General features: G+C 49.3%; 1 protein-coding gene across 3 annotated transcripts in view; it reads right to left on the bottom strand.

The window, feature by feature from the left end:
- Window positions 1-19,250, bottom strand: part of FTO (FTO alpha-ketoglutarate dependent dioxygenase) — a 414,727-nt gene that overhangs the window by 31,904 nt on the left and 363,573 nt on the right. The window contains exon 9 of one of the 3 annotated variants that reach the window (XM_008702630.2): window positions 14,867-17,174. The exons of the other annotated variants lie outside the window; for them this stretch is intronic. Coding sequence (XP_008700852.1) covers window positions 17,021-17,174 — 154 coding nt within the window. The 3' untranslated portion in view covers window positions 14,867-17,020. Of the gene's footprint in view, window positions 1-14,866; window positions 17,175-19,250 lie in introns of those variants that run through there. 3 annotated transcript variants of the gene reach the window in all.

The raw sequence follows: 19,250 nt of genomic DNA, 5'->3' as shown, positions 1-19,250 counted from the left end.
CCAACCATGGTTTCGTTCCCACTAGGCAAAGAGGGGGTCAAGAAGAAATCTGGACCACAGTGAGATACCACTTCAGGCCCATCCAGATGCGATGTATGTCTATCCCGGCTTGTGGAGAAATTGGAGCCCTCGTACATTGCTGCTTTGGAAAACAGTATAGCAATTTCGCAAGAGTTAAAAATAGGAATACCCTGGGGCGCCTGGGTGGCACAGCGGTTAGGTGTCTGCCTTCGGCTCAGGGCGTGATTCTGGCGTTACAGGATCGAGCCCCACATCAGGCTCCTCTACTGGGAGCCTGCTTCTTCCTCTCCCACTCCCCCTGCTTGTGTTCCCTCTCTCACTGGCTGTCTCCCTCTCTGTCAAATAAATAAATAAAATCTTTAAAAAAAAAAAAATAGGAATACCCTATGATCCAGCCAGCTCTTCCACTTTGGGGGACACACCCAAGGGAATTGGAGGCAGGAACTCGAACACATATGTGTATACCCATGTTCCTCACAGCACGATTCACGTGGGCCAAAAGGTAAACATAACGCAAATGTCCACTGTCATAAATGGATAACCAAAGTATGGTATACACACACACCGGGGTGTGATGCCGCTCAGAAAGGAGGGAAATCCTGACGCCTGCTCCAACATGGACGAACCTTCAAAGACATGCTGCTAAGCGCGAGCCAGACACAAAGGGACAAATACTGGACGAGTCCACTCGCAGGAGGCAGAATAGTTGAACGCATAGAGACTGAAAGGCTAGGGGTTATCGGGGAGGCAGGGGTAGGAACTTTTTGCTTGATGCCTACAAAGTTTCAGTTTGAGAAGATAGAAAGTTCTGGATCTGGATGGCGGTGCTGGTTGCATAACAATGTGAATGTATTGAATGTCACTGAACTGTGCACTTAAAATGGTTAAAATGGTAACTTCTATGTTATGTATGTTTTACTACACACACACGCGCACACACACACACACGCGCACACACACACACACACGCACGCACACACACATGCACACGTCGAGCCCCACGTCAGGCTCCCTGCTCATCAGGGAATCTGCTTCTCCCTCTCTCTCTGCCCTTCCCCCTGACTCATTCTCTCTCTCTAATAAATAAGTAAAATCTTTATAAAAAATTTAAAAATAAATATAAGTACGTAGATGAGTCTAGGGGAAATAATGCACCCCCCTTGCCCTTGAAATTGAAAATGTCCTTCTGATATGCAAGCGTTCACCCCACCACATCATTCATCCGGTCTTCTGTCTACTCCATAAACCTTTTCCGAGAATCTTTCTGAGAAGGCAGGACCTGCGTCTTGGGCCTGGTCATTTCTTGCCATCGCACATGGTTTCTGGTTCTACCAAGGAAAGGCTCAGTCTCTAAGTCATCGAGGCCTAATTTCTCATCGTCTTTGGTGGTCAATCCTCTCCCCCCAGTCGCCCGGGCAAGGGCTTCTTCAGGGCCCTAGTCACTTCTTGCCGCCTAAGATACTCTCCGGCTCTTTCCTGGGATGACTGAGGCAGCTAAGCTCTGAGGGTCCACTGGTTACCCAGGGAGGAGGGAAGCTGTCTGAGCCAGCACTGGGGCTCCTACCTCACTGGGCAGCGTATAAGAATCTCTTCTAGCAGCTTCTGTTTGGACTCCTGGGAAAACACTGAGCTGGGGCAACACATTTCTAGCTCCCCAGGACAGCAGTAGCACCTGGGCTCACGTCTTGCCTCTGCCTGGTACCCTGCGGCCAGCACGTCCCAGCATCCCGTTCATCCACACCTTTCCCAGTCTCTTCTCTCACCTCTTCATTTCCTTCTCTCAGTTCATTCTCCTGTGTCTTCTGGGGGCGTCTTTCCACTGCCAGTGAGCCCCCCAAACCTTCATTCATTTATCCCATAAGTGCTTGCTGACCATTTCCTTTGTGCTAGGAACTGTTCTCGGTGCCAGAGACAAAATAGTGAACACAAGAGACAGACGTCCTCACCTCTGTGGAACAATTGCTGTAACCCTACAAGGGAAGATGGTGGCTTGCCATGATGAGGAGTACCCCAATTATGGATGTATCGGACAAACTCCCCCATTCTTCTGGATGCTCCTCTACTTTCCCTGAATCAAAACTTTCTCCCTAATGAATCACTTCCTACCCATGTCCTACTTCATTGCTGTTCTTAGCAAATGGCTGCCTACTCTTCCCAGAGAAAATGGAGGCCTTCAGATGCAAACACTCCCAGCTGTTATGTCACCTTCATGCTATTCCTGTGGACACTCTGGTCTCCACTCAAGATAAACCCCTGCTGCTCAACCCAATTCTCTCCCTTTCAGAAACAAGACTTCTTCTAGCACCTGTGAGCTTTCCTGAATTCTTCAATCTCATTTCGTACACCGTATTCTCCCTTCGTCTCTTTAAACAGGCTCAAGGTGATTCTCCCTTAAACATTAGAATTTGGAATATTAAAAAGACGAGCTTTCAATCAGTTTGGGAAGAGCCATCAGTCCACTGACTGGTGATGAGGCAGGTGGACACGCTGTGGGGACAGGAGGAAGAGTCAGAAACTTCTCTGCCCATCTACGACAATAAATGAAAACAAGATGCCTGAAAGGGTCATTTGGGAAGATTGGTGACCAAAAAAATAAATACAAATTAACCATCTGATGCCCTGTAAAATAAGTCTTGAAATATTTTATAGGATCCCGCTTCCCCACACGCGATCTCGATAAGCCGGGAGTCTTCTCTCTGTTCCCACCCTCCACCCTCCATGGGAAGTGGTTGACCTGAGTCTTTCCTGCAGCCCAAATGCAGTTCATTGCGGATTTCATTTCAGATGGTAGAGGGGCTGCCCCCCACATCTCCTCTTCACGGCACTGACTCCTCCTCGCACCCCCTTGGCAGCGGGGAGCCCTCCTAAAAGAACAATAGATTTCTAATACGAGCAAAACAAAGGAGTCGGGAGTGAACAGCTCCTGGAAATAAGTAGGTCAACGCATGATCAATTTCCCAAATTTCACATTATGTCTGAAAAATGCACCTTTAATCCAGGAATCGGCTTCGGCCCTGTGGGGTAAGGCACGGAAAGTTTAAGTTCCTACGAGGCTGCTTTATCAGGTAGCCTGAAGTTTACCCTGGAGGTGAAGCAATAAAATGGAAACAAAAAATAATTTAACAGCTTTGCAGTTAGTTTAACCTCGCAACAGCTACTTCCCTGCTCTCACCTTCCTGGAGCTTACTGAGCTCATAAAGCTACAAGATGCATTTCAAAGCTATGAATTTGCTAAATAGAACTTCATTTCCTCTTCTTATTAGAGGTAATTAAATTTATTAGACGTCAGTAAAAGCCTTGTAAACAGAAAATATGAATGCTTATAAAAGTCTGCCCTCTCTTTTCAGCCTTGATAATTAAGATGTAACCAGAAAGTAGCTAATAACAGCTCGTAATTTATGAGGTGCCGTTCAACCCCGAATCTGAGACGTATTGTGGAGGTATTAAACACCGAGATGAAAATAATACCCCACCGAAACACATTATGTATTAAATACCTAACCACTCAGAGAAATAAACACATCACACACAGAACTTGATATTTCTGATGGAAACAGGATATATACACCATCTCCTACCTTGGATATATTGGCCATCAAGCCAAATTCTTAAATCAAAGTCACAACTTGTTTAAATGCAAACTGCCTGTGGCCGCCCCGAATTTCCTCTAGACATTCACCTTGATGTCAGTTTTCAAAGACTGAGTCACTGGGAAGGTTTTGCATTATTGTTGTTTTCAACATTTGCGCGAGAAAAGAAATCCCCCCAGCAAGCATGAGAGAAAGAGAAACCGAGGGAGGACAAGGAAAAGATTCTAAAGAAAATAACAAGAATCATAAATAAATGAAAACATTTCCCTCCCTCCAGCACAGATGCACTTAGAACCAACTGCAGACGCGATGCCCCCGCCCCAATGTTAGCTGACCCCAAATGGAACCCTTTTATTGCAGGTTAAGAAGGTACATTATTATCTTTATCAATAGTCCAGCTGAAACCCGTACTTGAGAATAAATGGAGGTGGGATTTTTAAACACCGTATTTCATCCATTCAAAGATGCCCTTGATGGGGGCGCCTGGGTGGCACAGCGGTTAAGCGTCTGCCTTCGGCTCAGGGCGTGGTCCCGGAGTTATGGGATCGAGCCCCACATCAGGCTCCTCCACTGTGAGCCTGCTTCTTCCTCTCCCACTCCCCCTGCTTGTGTTCCCTCTCTCGCTGGCTGTCTCTATCTCTGTCAAATAAATAAATAAAATCTTTAAAAAAAAACAAAAAAAAACCCAAAGATGCCCTTGATGATATGGTGTAACATTATTTAAAAAAAAAAAAGAAATAAAACCCTGCAAATTCAACTATGACATGTCACCACTGCATCCTGATGTCAGAGACATTAAATAGAAGGTGGTCAAGAAAGGCCTCACTTGAAGGTGACAGTTGAGGAAGAACCTAAGAAGGTGAGGAAGCTGCATGGATATCTGGGAGAAGAGAGTGCTGGCAGAGCAAAGAGCCAGTCAGTGCAAAGGCCCTGTGGTGGGTAAGTCCTTGGTGCAGGGAAGCCAGAGTGAATGGTGCAGAGAGAGATGGCAGGGGCTGAGAGTGGAGGTGGACAGGGTCCTAGGAGATGAGATCAGAGAGGTGAGAACAAATATAAAAGTTTCCTCCAGTTTTCTGTGAAGTTGAACACAAATTTTAAAATACTCTTTAAGGGGCGCCTGGGTGGCACAGCGGTTAAGCGTCTGCCTTCGGCTCAGGGCGTGATTCTGGCGTTACAGGATCGAGCCCCACATCAGGCTCCTCTGCTAGGAGCCTGCTTCTTCCTCTCCCACTCCCCCCTGCTTGTGTTCCCTCTCTCGCTGGCTGTCTCTCTCTCTGTCAAATAAATAAATAAAATCTTTAAAAAATAAAATAAAATAAAATAAAATACTCTTTAAAAAATTTGGGGGGTGGTGTTATTCATCAATTTCACTCCCAAACCCTACCAGAGTAGCTTCTAGAATAGTTTGAGAATCGATGTGCCTTAGCATCCCTGTTGTCTCTACAGGTGATCATACTCCAGATCCCCCTTCCCGTGTAGACTTGATCTTTGAAAGCTGTTCACTTGTCCAGTTCATTCAGAGGGGACGTGTTCATGGGATTGCCTCCAAGCTACGAGGGGCATGGACTGCTTTCAAACTGGGGGATGCATGAGATAGCGCCTTTGTTTTTCATCAGAGATCAGAAATTGCTCTTTTATACAGTAACGCTCATGAAGAAACTGCCCCCGTGCCCCAAATTACTACCCGGCACCAAAGGGCAAAGTTTCTCATTGTAAAAGCTAGTTTCTCTCGTTTGAGCGATTGTGGGGAGTCTTACACTGTGCTCAAAGCTTTGTGTCCTTTTTCTCTGTGTCTTTCTTAACCCTCAAACAATGTGATGTCATAGGTGCTCTTAGGAGCCCCAATTCGAAGAAGGGAAATGGGGGCCCAGAGAGGTTAAGCAACTTGTATGTGGTCACGTGTGTGTGTGTGTGTGTGTGTGTGTGTGCGCGTGCGTGTATGGAGGGGACGAGAGCTGGGACTGGAATCTGGGTCACACCTCCCCCCAAGCTCAGGTCCCCAACCACTCTGCTAGAGTGAGTGCACTGCTGTCTAACAGCAGGGCCTGGGAGGAACTCTGCCTCCGGTCTTGACTAGACCTGGTACCTTTCATGTCTGCTGGGACCAAGAACCTGGGCAGAACTGAAAACGGTGCTAAGGTTAAGCTGGGAGAGACAGAGGGTCAGTGCTCCCCGGAAGTGCTCCCCAGCTCTGGAGCTGGACTGCCTGGGTTTGAATCCTGTCTCTGCCAGCTCCTGGCTACGTCACCTGGGGCAAGTTATTTGGCCTGTCTCTGCCTAAACGTCACCGGAGCGTACCATGTTGGAAAATGGAGCGTACCACGTGGGGTTGCTGTGCCAACGTCGTGAGACACTGTAGCTGGACAGTATGCCCGACATGGATGGTTACTCGTTCCGGCCATAGGGTTCCCAGGACACTTACAAGCACAGCCTCGGCCCTGTGTATCCCACAGGCCATTTCAGATGACCAAAGGTCAAAGTCTCCTGCCGAGGCGTGGGGGAGATGGGCCACCGTCTGGCAGGATTCATGAGGATATGGCAGCAATGCCCGGGGGAAGTTGGTTCTGCAGGGCGGGCGCTGTCCTGACGTACAAGTGATGAGTGAGCTTTGTGCTTCGGGTGGGGAGTCCCTTCTTACGAGGGGTCCACCCATGAAATCACGTACAATGACTCCTAGGACACCCTGGGGGGCGCCATGTTGGAAACTGGCACACTGTCTTTTATTTTGTCTTTTTGTTTAATTTTTTAAAAATTAATATTTTAATTTTAATAATTAATATTGTAATTATTAAATTAATATTTTAAGTTTAATTTTTTTTAAGTAAGCTCTAGGCCCCTGTTGGGGTTCGAACTCACAATGCTGAGACCCAGAGTCTCATGCTCTACCAAGGGAGCCAGCCAGGTGCCCATTTAACTTTGTTTAACTTTTTATTTTGGAATAATTATAGACTCATGGGAAGTTGCAAAAAAAAAAAAATGTACAGGGAGCCCCAGCCAGTTTTCCCAGATTGTAACATCTCGTATAACTGAGACACAACATCAAAACCAGGAAACCGGCAGAGCTGTAATCCAGAGTGGTGATTCCAACTTCACAGGGTGTGTGTGTGTGTGTGTGTGTGTGTGTGTGCGCGTAGACAGTTCTCTACAACTGCCTCATCTGTGTAGCTTCATGTGACCGCCACGATCAAGAAACAGAGCCGCTCCAGCACCACGAGGCCCCCCGTGCTGCCCCTAGAGGCCGCTTCTTCTCATCCCTCACCTCTGGCGACCCCCGATCCGTTCTCCGGCTCCATACTTTTGTGAGCTCGGGAAGGTTATATAATACATGGGATCATTTACTTATACACATTTCCAGCATATAACACATTGGATTTTTTTTTGCTCGGCATAAGTCCCCTGAGATCCATCCGAGTTGCTGTGTGTACGGGTAGTCGATTGCTTTTTTATTGCTTAGTAGTAGTCCGCGGCGTGGGGGTCCTGCTGTTTATTCACTCCTGACGGTTGTTTGCATTTGGGGGCTATTACGAATGGTCGTGACTGCGATCTGTGTGTCCAGGTTTTGTGCGACTATAGATTTCCCTTCTGGGGGACAAATGGTCAAGAGTGCAATTGCCAGGTCACGTGCTAATGGCATGCTTAGATTTATAAGAAACTGCCCAACTATTTTTCAGAGCGGCTGTAGCTTCTTACGTTCCCACCAGCAATGGGTAAGTAGTTTCTCCATATTCTCGCCAGCATGAGGCGTTACCACTACTTTTCAAATAGCAGCATGGGGGCGCCTGGGTGGCTCAGTTGGTTAAGCATCGGACTCTTGATTTCAGCTCAGGTCATGATCTAAGGGCCGTGAGATCCGGCACCACGTCGGGCTCTGCAGTCAGCGGGGAATCTGCCTGAGACGCTCTCTCTCCCTCTGCTCCTCCCCCCGCTCACGCTTGTGGCCTCTCTCTCTCAAATAGATAAATAAATAAATAAAATCTTAAAAATAAAATAAAAAATAAAATAAAATGGCAGCCATTGTCATAGGTGTGTAGGGGTACATCTTGTGGTCTTATTTGCATTTCTCTAACGGCTAATGCTATCGGCCACCTTGTCGTGGGCGTATTACCTGCACGTCCTCTTTGGAGAAAGGTCTGCATGGCTTTTCCTTCGGTGCTGGAACACGCTGTGGTTTTACAGTGGAGCACCAGGTGCAGCAGCTGGCTTGTAATTTAAGCCGCATGGTAACTTCTGGAATGAGGGAACAGAGATGCTGGTCCCATCTCCTCTGCCCTCTGCCCGGGCTGTGTACCCACCGAGTGTAATCTGGGGATGGAATCATCAGGCCGTTTTGCCCTTATGTTTGTGTGTGTGTGCCGAGCACACAGACTTGGGTTAAAGGTCTACGATTTGAAAGCCGCATCTTGCTAGCCTTATGACCCCAGGTCAGTGGGATCTGAAACTGTCAGCCCAAGCCCACGGCCTCCAAGTCCGTGTCCGCTGAGGTCTTCCAGCCTTCTTTCAACCTCCACTGGCCAAGGCAGTTAGTTGTTTGTGATTTTGCTCTCTGGAGCCGTGCTGGGCCTGGGTCCCCACTGAGTGCCCCCTGCTTGGAGGAGGCCTTGCCTTGCTCCTTCCTTGGGCTGCTTCCTTGGCCCCCTGTAGACCCCGACTGCCAAGCCCCAACCACCAGCTCCGACACCTTGGCTATCCTCAGCGCCTCCTTGATCGAATGCCTCTTGGGACACGAACGCTGTTGGCCAAATCCTCCCTGGCCTCACCCAGGCTGAGCTTTGTCCTCCGTGGCCAACATACCTAAGACACAGCTCCAGAGGCATGGAAGGATTTGGGATGTTGTACAACATCAGGTGTGGCTGGAACCAAGGTGAGAAGCAAGTCTGGGGAGGTGAGGTTGGAGGGAGAGGTTGGGGGTAGGTTGCAAGCTGTGGCCAGAAAGTCCTGGTGGAGACGTTACCCGCAGGGTGATGATGAGACTCATTTCGCTCTAACAGCCGGCCACCGAGGGCTTGCGGGGTCCTTCCTGTGTGTCAGATAAAAGTTCGCTGGATTGATAGCCCATAAATATTAACTGATTCGGGGGTAGGGAGTGTTATTCTAAATTTCATTAAATGCACTAAAATGGAAGATTCGATGCTGTGAGCTCTGCCCTCCTGTATTTGATAGTCCACGATAGAAGCCAAATCTGACAAGTAAAATCATATTCCTAAACTCTCCGGTGATGGAACAAGCGAAAATGATCTGCGTGGAGTGACTTACAAGTGAGTCAAGGATCCAGGTGGCAAGAGAGGCCGCGGGGAAGGAAGGACCCAGGGCATTCTTGCAGAGTCTAGACAGCACAGGCTCTGCGTGGAGGCTTTCGGGAGGCAAAAAGACAGGAACAGAGCATCAAGGGACGGAGAATACATCCACAGACACTTGGCAACTTGGTTTCAACTTCCACGTCGGAACGTAAATGAGCAGTTTGGAATTCCCTCATGGAAACGCTAAGAGCCAAAGGCTCCTGGGTTTTGCCCTTACGGAGGGGTAAGCTGTTCTCGTTTTTGTGAGCCATCTGGAACGGTCTTCTTCTTCAACGTATCTGGGTTTATTTGGGAGGTGGGTCCTAGAACGTTCACATTTTCCCCAAATCTTAGTACACACCAGCAACTTGAAATCCAGTTTCTAGAATTCACCTTAAAAAACATAATTTCTCCCATCTGGGCTTTAACCTCTCCATCTGTAAAATGGGTGCAATGTGTAAAAACTTCTCTTTGGGAGACAGGCCTTTGCAAATGTGATAAGTATGGCTTCTTTGGCCAAACTCCTTATTCTCAGGCTCTGTATGAAAATGAGCAAGGGGCTGAGATCGGAAATGCTGGTTAAGAACAGGACAGGGACCTTGTGTCCCTACCTGGCACAGAATCTGGTATTTAGGAAGGAATCAACGAATGTTCGAAGGATCCATTTCGGCTAAGGCGGAGAAGATGAGTCAACGCAAGTGTTGGCAATATGGCAGCCAAAGGCAGGCGCGGGGCCTCGGCTCTCGCTTCCCCACCTGCCTCTTCCACCTTGAGCTGGACAAGCTGTGCCCCAGTGAGGAGGCCCCTGACACCGCCACACTTCTGTTGCTCTGCGTGGGTTGAGTTTTGCTGGCCCGAGGCTGTCAAATCCACTTCGAGGTTGGCCTCAGCTGGGGCTTCATGCTTTCAGAAAAATTTCCCCCACTGCCTTTCACTTCAGGTCCTTGGCAAGGATGCCTCTCCCATTCTGCACGCACAACTCACTTAATGGGCACAAAGAAATGGGAGAAAGCTCGGGGAAAAAAAAATAATAATAACAACCCACCCCAGTCTAAACCTTGGGAAATCTAACAGGATCTGCGTCTCTTTAAAACCTATACACAGACATTTCTGGTCGAAGTGAAACCATGCTTCTCACAGAGGACTGGAGACAGCAAATGAAGCCTTAGTCATACACAGTTAGTTTCAAACTTATGTTCCCGCTCCCAGGGAGAAATCAATGTACAGTATATTAAAAACAATCACTATGGCCCTTCAATGATCCAATAGTTTAGCTTTGAATGCATTCAAGCTAATGGGGGCTCTAATGGCTTCTGACAGATCATTCCATTGATCAAGAGGCATGTATGAAATACGCTGCCTACTAAACTCTGTTTTGATTTTGAGAAAAGAAAACTAAACGCCCATGGTAAACAGCCCTTGATTGTTCACATGCTCACCGAGGGGCCGCTCCGCCTGACCCTGGTCGGGAGCCGTGGAGGCGAGGACAATGGGAATCCTATATACCTGGCCTGCTTTTTCCCTGGCTCTAATCAAGGCGTAATCAACTGGAAATCTGTCTGAAGCACTGGGGGGTGGGGGGGCAGGACGGGGACCAGAGGTCCAGTTTTCTGCGTTGGACGAGTTGCGAGGGGCAGCTTGAGCTGCTCTGAGAAATTCACTCAGCTCTTTTGGGGCTCTGGGGTGGCCAGGTTGACTGTGCGCGCTCCGAAGTGAAAAACGTGATTCCCTATTGGGAAGGATGAACGGGGTTTTCAGGGGGAATGACAGTTTTGCAAAGCAACTCACGAAAGCATGCTCCCTCCATCTAGGTGCCACAACCCTGAACATACCTGTCTGCAGGAATGGGCATTTTTGCAGGGTACGTGGGTCTGAAAACAGATTTTTTTTTTTCAAGTAGACTCCATGCTAGGCGTGGAGCCCAACGTGGGGCTTGAACTCACCAGCCTGATCAAGGCCTGAGCTGGGGTCAAGAGTCAGGCGCTTAATGGCTTAACCGACTGAGCCACCCAGGCACCCTGGGGTCAGAAAAAATTTCAAAAGGGGCCGTGACATTGTTCTTGGAGAAGGTGTTCACATTCCCCCATGTTCTAGCGGATCGTGGGGGTCTCCACTGAGAGCCCCCGCCGCTGCTGTGTTACGCTGGCCTTGCCGGAGGAGAGCTGATGAAAACATGCCAGTTCTTCCCCTGCCCACCTAAATCCAACCGATCTCAGAAAATAATCATCATCTTGCTTCCCTGCATTTGCACCGAGCTTCAGTGTTGACGGCCGTCTTCATCGGGGTGCGCTGCGCAGTGCCCAGGAGCTTCTCCCGTGGGGTTCGATTCCCCTTGCCGACCCTCTCCTCGTCCCAGAAGCTGGGAAGGGCAAGCAGGATGCCCCTGCAGACAGGCACCGCTAAAGGGCATGCTGAGCCCTGGTCTTTCTTTCATCTTTAACACCCAGCAAGGCTGCGGAGGGGCTGCGCGTGGACGGTCACTAACTAAGCGGGTCCCAATGGCTCTGAGCGCACGGGTCCGGAACCAGCGCGCTTCTCCTCCACTTCCCACAGCACGGCCTTGACCTTCCCGTCCTCGGCCAGCGCTTCCCATGGCTCCGCAGGAAGCTACCGCACTTACCAGATTAAAAGCAACAGGAAAACCCCCGGCGCTGGAAGCCGCTTCATTTGTATTGGTGCCATGTTTAGTCAGTGGCTTTTGTAAAATTGATGAATTTTGTCTAAAGGCAAGTGCAGACAGGCAAACAGATCTGTATCTGCTGTTATCCATTTAGCCTGACACACATGTGCGGAGGGACTATTTTACCTCGATTCTTTCAGGACTGATGAAAAGTAAAGGCAAGCGGAGTCATGAACTGCATCGTTGGAAAAGAATCACCGAATCTAATGCTGGAAGTTAATTAATGCTTCCCTCCCCTTGAAATAGACTGACCCTGGCGCTCAGACATTCAGAGTCAATAAACAATTGTTGTACACAGATCATCCATTAGAAGGTGATGGCAAGAATTTTTCAAGCAAATCTCAAATTGCAGCGGGTGACCTAATCCCGCTGGAGTAACGGCAGGACTGAAGAATCATTTTTCATAGGACCTCATTTATAAAAAGTTCCATGCCATCTGCCTAGAAAAAAAAAAACGGAAGCCGTGAGGGGCAAATGGGAAAATATAAGCGGTCACGTGTTATTCTGGCAGGAAGGACGAGACACGACGTGAATCACTTAACGATTGCGATCCTGGCCACAGAGCGATCCGGTGAGCTAGGCGTTACTATCATCCAGGTTATGCACACAAAGACTGGGGCGCAGAGAGGTCAAGGCATTTGCCCAAGTCCCAAAGCTACAACGGTTACCATAGGAAACCGGGATAATAAACATGACAGCTCATGCCTCACCGAAGACCTGCTACTCCAGCATTTTATATGCACAGTATTTTTTAAATATTTTATTCATGTATTTGAGATAGAGGGAGAGAGAGAGCAGGAGTGCAGGGGGAGCAGCAGAGGGAGAGGGAGAAGCAGACTCCTCGCTGAGCAGGGAGCCGGATATGGGGCTAGATCCCAGGACCCTGGGATCATGAACTGAGCGGAAGGCAGACGCTTTACCCACTGAGCCACCCAGGCGCCCCTATGCACAGTATCAAATCTGCACAACGACCTTAGGTGGTAGGTCTCTTACTATGATCCCCATTCTGTAGACAAGAAAACAAAGGCTTGAAAGGATGGGAGCCTTAGGGTCACACACAGGACCAGGATTCAAAGTGGGGAAGCCGGCAGGCAGAAGCCTCTACTGCCACCGAGGAATCAGAAGGAAAGCTAATCAATGCTAACAGGATAAACAGAATGGGGTGCGGAGGAGACATGTTTTCAACCTGTGCGAATGGGGTGGGGGCAGAGGATGAAGGGCTGTGGGCAGCCAGGCTGCAGCACGCCTGGGGGCTGGGCACAGGCTTTCTCTTTACTAGTAAGAGACGGCCAGAGAAGACCCTGCAGACACTTTCCCGGAGACTCCAGCCAGCCCGGGGATGTATTGGGGTCTCTCCGGTGAGCACAAGAGAGCCCACCGTATCCTTTTCATGACAGCCAGGGAAGCCTGCCTCTGGGTCCCAGCAGCCGCAGGTGGCCCTGTCCTGCAAGAAGTCATTACCTGTGCCTCTCCCGCCTCTCCCCTTCCCCACCCCAGCCTCTACAGCGGCGGGCTTTCCTGCAGCCGCTCATGACAGCACTCCTGGGCCTTTCCTCCCCCTTTATGGTTGTCAAATTGATTTCACCACCGTGGTACCTATGGCTCTCAATGAGACTTAATTAAAAATACCATTTAATCACAAAGTAACAAAGGCAAACTGGATAAATGGTATTACCACATCAGCACATCCCGATCCGCGCTCTCCTCTCCTGCTCAATCTGTTTGGAGGAGAATTGCCTTTTCAAATAAGAATCCCCCCGTCTTCCACGCACTTGCCTCTGACAGATCTCCAGAATAAACAGGATTTAGCGTGGCACGGATCCAAATGTATGCAATTTGCCCGGTGGTAAAATCAGCCTTAACTAGAGCAGGGGAAGGAAAAAAAAAAACAAAAACCAAAAAACCGCAAAAAACCCCAAAACAGTTGCATTTGAAAATACCCATCCCCTGAAACAGGCACTAACCCTTCTGCTGAAGGTGGGGTGTCCATTAAATAGGGGTCTCATTTCCAGCATCCCTCGATTCAGCTGGTGATGGATTTAGAAGCTTATCACTAAAATTGTGTCACAAGCAATGCCATGACCCTGCTCTTTTCTGTTTAGCGAGCTCCCCTGGGTGGAGGCTGGGGCCGCTGGAGCTGCTTGCGTGAGGCGGCAGGGCGGGGCGCCCCCCTCATGCACCTGGAGGGGCCCCCAGCACCTCCTCCCCATCTCAAGGTCTCGGCCAGGGTGTGGGAGTCCCAGTTAGAAGGCTGTGCCTTCAGACACGGAGATACCCCGGAGCCCAGAGTAGCCAGAACCACCATTTCACACAGAACCCCCTGGGTGTTTCTTGGGCGCTTGGAACCAGACCTGTGTGGCCCCCAAGCTGCATCTTTCCCACTCCTGGCTTCCCTGCTTTGGCCACGGCAGCCGGTTTTCTTCCTTTGGCACCTGACTACTGCACTTTCCTGTCTCAGGGCCTTCGTGCCTGCTGTTCCCTGTCCTGGAAAGCTCTTCCCCATCACCTGCTTTCCCTGACCCTCTTCTGAGCCACCCTTCATCAGTCCCCCGCAACGCTGGGTCCCCACCTCACCCAACAGGCTCCCTTCTGGCACTAAGACCATCTGAAACCGTCCCGTTATTGATTTGCTGGTTTCCTGTCTGTGTCTCCACTATCTTGGTCACTGCATATCCCCGGCACTCTGCACGGGGCCTGGCACAGAGGAGACCTTGGAAGGTAGGGAGGGGTTCTTGGATGTCCAGGGCTCACCAAGCCCCTGAGCGGTGGTAGGTGGTCAAGAAAGGTTTGTGTGAGGACAGGAGGGAGGGGAAGTCAGGAGCATCTTAGTGCAGAGAGATCTCTCCAGATAGCTGGGGGTGGGGAAGCCGGGCAGGAAGCGGGGAGTCCTGGGGCCAGGCTGCCCACTCCCTCAACCCCACACATGACCCGTGTTCCCAGGAAAGTCCTCCTCTAGCTCTCAGGAGAAAAGGCCTTCCTGGAACTGAGTTGACGGCCATTGCTCCCCGCAACCCCCCTCACATTGTCTCCCTCCTTCCACCCACCTGACACCTCCCCACAGAGCATACGTCATCCTCACACACGCCTGAGCTCACGCTTGCTGAAAGCCGTCATTTCTTCCACGAAAACAAGATCGCACCTTTTAGATTCACTCTCGGTAGTGGTTTCTCCCACCCCAGCGGTGCCTCACCTGGCCCCACCTGGAAGACTTCGAGAACCATCTCCAGCTAACCCCACCCAGGCCAAGGAAGCAGGCCCACCCACTAGCGTTGCAAGCAGAAAACAGCAGGACCTCTTGGTTTCTTATCTTCTTTTAATATTTTTATTGTTTATGAATGTTCCATGAGGTACAAGACATAGTACTACGAGTAGTCCACGAACAGAGCTCAAGAGTAATACACATACACCGAGGAGGGCACGAGACATGATCACCTATTTCTACGGTAGGGGTGCAAGCAAGCGGGTCGAGAGTGCTGACCGCTAGGGGTCAGGGTGATGATAAATGATAATGGGGAGCACCAGGGGCCATGGAGGGCTCACGTCCCGCCCAAGAGTGAGAAGACGCTACCTAGCTCGTTGCCACGCCAGGACGGAGGCCGAGGGCTGCCAGATATTCCGAATTCTAAAGAGAACGCACACGTTTTTACTTTATATGAAATCTCCCAATTCTGAAATCCTGGCACGTGTGAAATGTGACACAGAACCAGCACGAGTGCTAAATACAACCACAGAGGCTACGTGGCCTGGGCGCCCGCGCTGCGATTCTATATGCCGCACGCTCCCGACCTCCCGGGGTTCAGGTCACCTCCACGACAGCCCCGTGAGGCTCAAGGACATCAGGGAATTCATTCGTGGTCTGAGAGAACCGACCCTCGGGACCACGAAACCCTGGCTGCTCTGTGCCACGCGGCCTTTGGGCAGTTAGCTCCGAGGGGGTGAACGCTACCTTGAACCCGGGAGATTCCAACGGCAGGGGGAGAGTCTGGCTCTCCGTGCACCCCCCTCAACGGGCAAAAGAGCTCCTCAGCTTCCAAGCGACGGTAAACCAGATGGCCACGGGCTGGGGCGAGGGGCTAACTAGTCTGGTGATTTCTGGGGTCACCACAGGGCAGGAGCCGAGCCAGAAAGGGAGAGACGTGATAATGGCATCACGAGATGAAATCGGCACGAGGGCAGAGGAAGGAGGGGACAACGTCTACATCGGGTCGGCTTAAGGACACAGAAGAATACTAATATTTATCGGGTATCTAACTACCTGTCAGAAGTTGTCCTACACCTGTAGCCAGGTTATTCTGTTTACTCTTCACCTTGTCAGTTGGTGCTTCAGTATCCCCGTCACACGGATAAGGAAACTGAGGCACAGTGACACGCCGGAAGTCACGGAGCCAGTGCGCGTTCTGATCCAGACACTCTAAAGCCAGAGACCAGGTTTTCACCTCTGCTGCAACGGTTCTCTGGTGCACGGATGTCATCGGGATGGGGCACGGGGGCTCCTCGGGTCTCGATCCCACCTGTCACTACGTATGGATGGGAGAATTCTAGAAAAATGCACGTGCGGGCTAAATCCACGAAGCAATGCAAACAGGGCTGTGTCTCTTTCATCAGCTCAGGGAAACCTCCCAACGACAGATGTCAAGCGTATTTTAATTTCCAACGGCTCCTCATTCCTGGGGGGCAGAGTACAGAACTCGTAACTCGGCCCTTTACTTAGGCCTGGCTCACAGAAGGGACAGCGGCTACTTTTCAACGACGCGTTTCTCTTTTCATTCCTTTTGCCTACAGGGATGGTGGCTACGGACAAGTGGAGAAGAGAATTTCCGGCTCTCCAACTTTTTACAGAAGCGTTATCCAACAGGACTTCCCACAACGATGACAATGTTCTGCATCTGTGTGCCCAATACGCGAGTCACCAGACATGTGTGACTATGAAGCAGCTGAGGAACGGAATTTTTAATTACAATGGAAACTGGATTTAAGAAGCCACACCCAGCTAGGGGCTACCATACTGGACAGCACAGCCTGTGGAGGGCGTGGTGAGAAACTGGGGGGAACGGTGTCTAGGTTCTGTCTTCCTCCGGATGACTTTAGAGTCTTCCACTCTAGAGTCTCTGCAAAGGCTTGGGAAGGTGGAAAGTGGGTTGTGCTCTGCCATAGACTAGGCCCACCCCTGTCACCTTGGCCCTTGGGAGCTGAATGGCTCCCATGAAAAATCCAAGCGGAGAATAGTATTTTGGGGGCAGGTTCTTGTTTTGTACCAAATCGGACTGTAACACTGCGCCATTTTTAAACAGTCTAACATTCATGGGCTCCATTCCCTACTCTTTCTAAGGGGACCCAGGTTCTATAATCTAAAGGCCAAGTCTACCCATACTGCCCTTGCCCAAGCCCATGACAAGGTTGGAGGAAGGAAGCCGAAAATATCTTTTCCTCCTCCACCTAAGCCTTGTGCTCTTCTAGGGTTTTCCTTCCAGAAGCAGACCTCTGAGTTCCGAAACGATGTCTGTGAGATCGAAGGGCAGAGGCATCGAAGGATCATCCTTTTCCCAATATGGCCGACATTCCGGCTTCTGATCCACGGGTAAGGTTCGGGCAATTCGGGACTGGCACCTGGAAGAGTAGGAAGAGGCAATTAATCCATGGGAAGAAATTCCTGGAAGACCCAAGTTCGTGGGCAGTTTGGGACGACACTGCCAAGTACTCCAAAGACAATGCTTCACGGTGGCGGTGATGACATGAAAGAATGAGTTCACCAGGCAGAATCAGGTGTTTAGACGACAGAAGAACTGTTCTTCATGGTGCTGGAACTTCTTTTTTCTTTTTTCAATTCCCAGCTTTGTATTATCTCTAGTGGCTTCACAGAAGCCAATCACCAGGGAAATTCAGTTACTCTGCCTTTAAAATGGTGAATTATTTTTTCATTATCTCAACTGTTATTTAAAGTGTGTGATTAAGCCATTATCAGATTTAAATGTTTGTGGGATTTCGATGTATTACTAGATTACTGGGAAAGATTAAATTGAATTTACTGCATTAAAACGTCCAAGAATAGATTAAACAATATTACGGGCCGGGATTGACTTTGGAGATTCTAGAGATTTACAAGTGTCCCAGCTTGCTGTGCTCAGAAAAAGGCACTCCAAGGAGAGACGGATTTATAAGGATATATGCAAATAGAGGTTAATAATCATTTCCACTGATGAATAGGTGGGGAAAACTTCCACAAAATTAAATTAAAAGGCTAGCAAGAGTTACTCCCTAAGGAAAACACTTAAATCACGGTTTTTATTAAATGGATTATTCATCAATAGTAGAGAAATTAATTATCATATGCAACTAAATTATAGCCTTGTAGGAAAAAAGTTGGGGCAGTATCACCCCCACCGTGGCAGGCATCTACCTCTCCGAGAGACCAGCTTATTTAAAATTGGTCTGGGAAAGCTCACTGGCTTTAGCTTTATTCATCTGAAAAATGAGGATCAGAGAGAATGAAACACAAATTGCAATAAGAAATGAACAATTTCCCCACTCCCTTGGAGCACACGGCGGTGGAAGCCTGTGTACCCGAGAGAAATACTAGGAGAACACTCGAAAGAGCTGCATGGGTCCTTCCCTACTCCTACCTTCTCCACGCATTGTTCTCGAAACCAATTAAAAAGTGGCCATCCCCACGATCTGTCTTCCGTGGAGGGCTGACTACGAAGACATCGAAGGGTGGACTCCCCCAGCCCTGTTTCTGAGCCTGATGGTAGAGAAGGGTCCTAACTGAAAGACATCTTCTTCTCTGGGGAATTATTAATGGTGAGGGGATCCCCAGGGGAAAACATACTTCAACTTTATACCTATTTTCTCGTGTGGTTAATTGCTCTACCGGCATCCTGTGCACTCAATCCGTCGTACATTACACATAACATTCCAATATATCTTCGGCTCTCCGCATCAGACCCTGATAATAGCGTCTGTTAACATGCACTAAGTACTATTATGGAGCACATCACTTCATAAATAATAAGATTAGCTGACCTCAGGGCCCCAAGAAGAGTAATGTGTTTAAATGTTCTCATTATTTATTTAAAACAAGAATTAAAGCAACAGAAGCTGCTTTTGACAATCCTCTTAGCATAAATATTAAACTGTTTGCGCTGATAAGCCCCACACAGCGCCGAAGAACGGAGGGTGCGTTCTGCAGACGACTCAGTGATAGGTGTTTGAGACGGTGCCTCTCGCGGTCGTGGTTCTGAGCGTGCGTCTCTGTAGTTCTAGAGACAGTCTCTAAATCACATGAAGGGGACGGAGGGAAATTAATATGCAGGGGGAGCTGCGACTAATTACAAAGGAACTCGGCAAGGCTTTTCAAATCGTGCTCTCTCTCTGCTTCGGACTCACAGAGCGATGCTCCATTTACCGGGTAGGGAAAGTTATTCCAAACTGAGCATCTCAACCTCTCAGCGGATAAATGATCTGTGCACACATTATCCTGGCTGGCAGATTAAAGACCTAGGAGCAGTGTCGATCCACCTAGAATATCATAAGGTTTGTAAAAAGTCAATAGAGATGCTTTTTCACCTGTCAAATGGGTTTGCCCCCTCGCTTTGAGAAAGTATTAAAAATATTAAAGCCGCTGCAGCTGTTTGCTTACGACGTGTCGTATACGCTCTCCCCCCCCCCCCCCCCCCCCCCCCCCCC

The sequence above is a fragment of the Ursus maritimus genome, unplaced genomic scaffold, assembly GCF_017311325.1.
Source record: "Ursus maritimus isolate PB19 unplaced genomic scaffold, ASM1731132v1 scaffold_19, whole genome shotgun sequence".
Lineage (NCBI taxonomy): Eukaryota > Metazoa > Chordata > Mammalia > Carnivora > Ursidae > Ursus > Ursus maritimus.
This window is presented reverse-complemented; position numbering and strand designations above follow the sequence as displayed.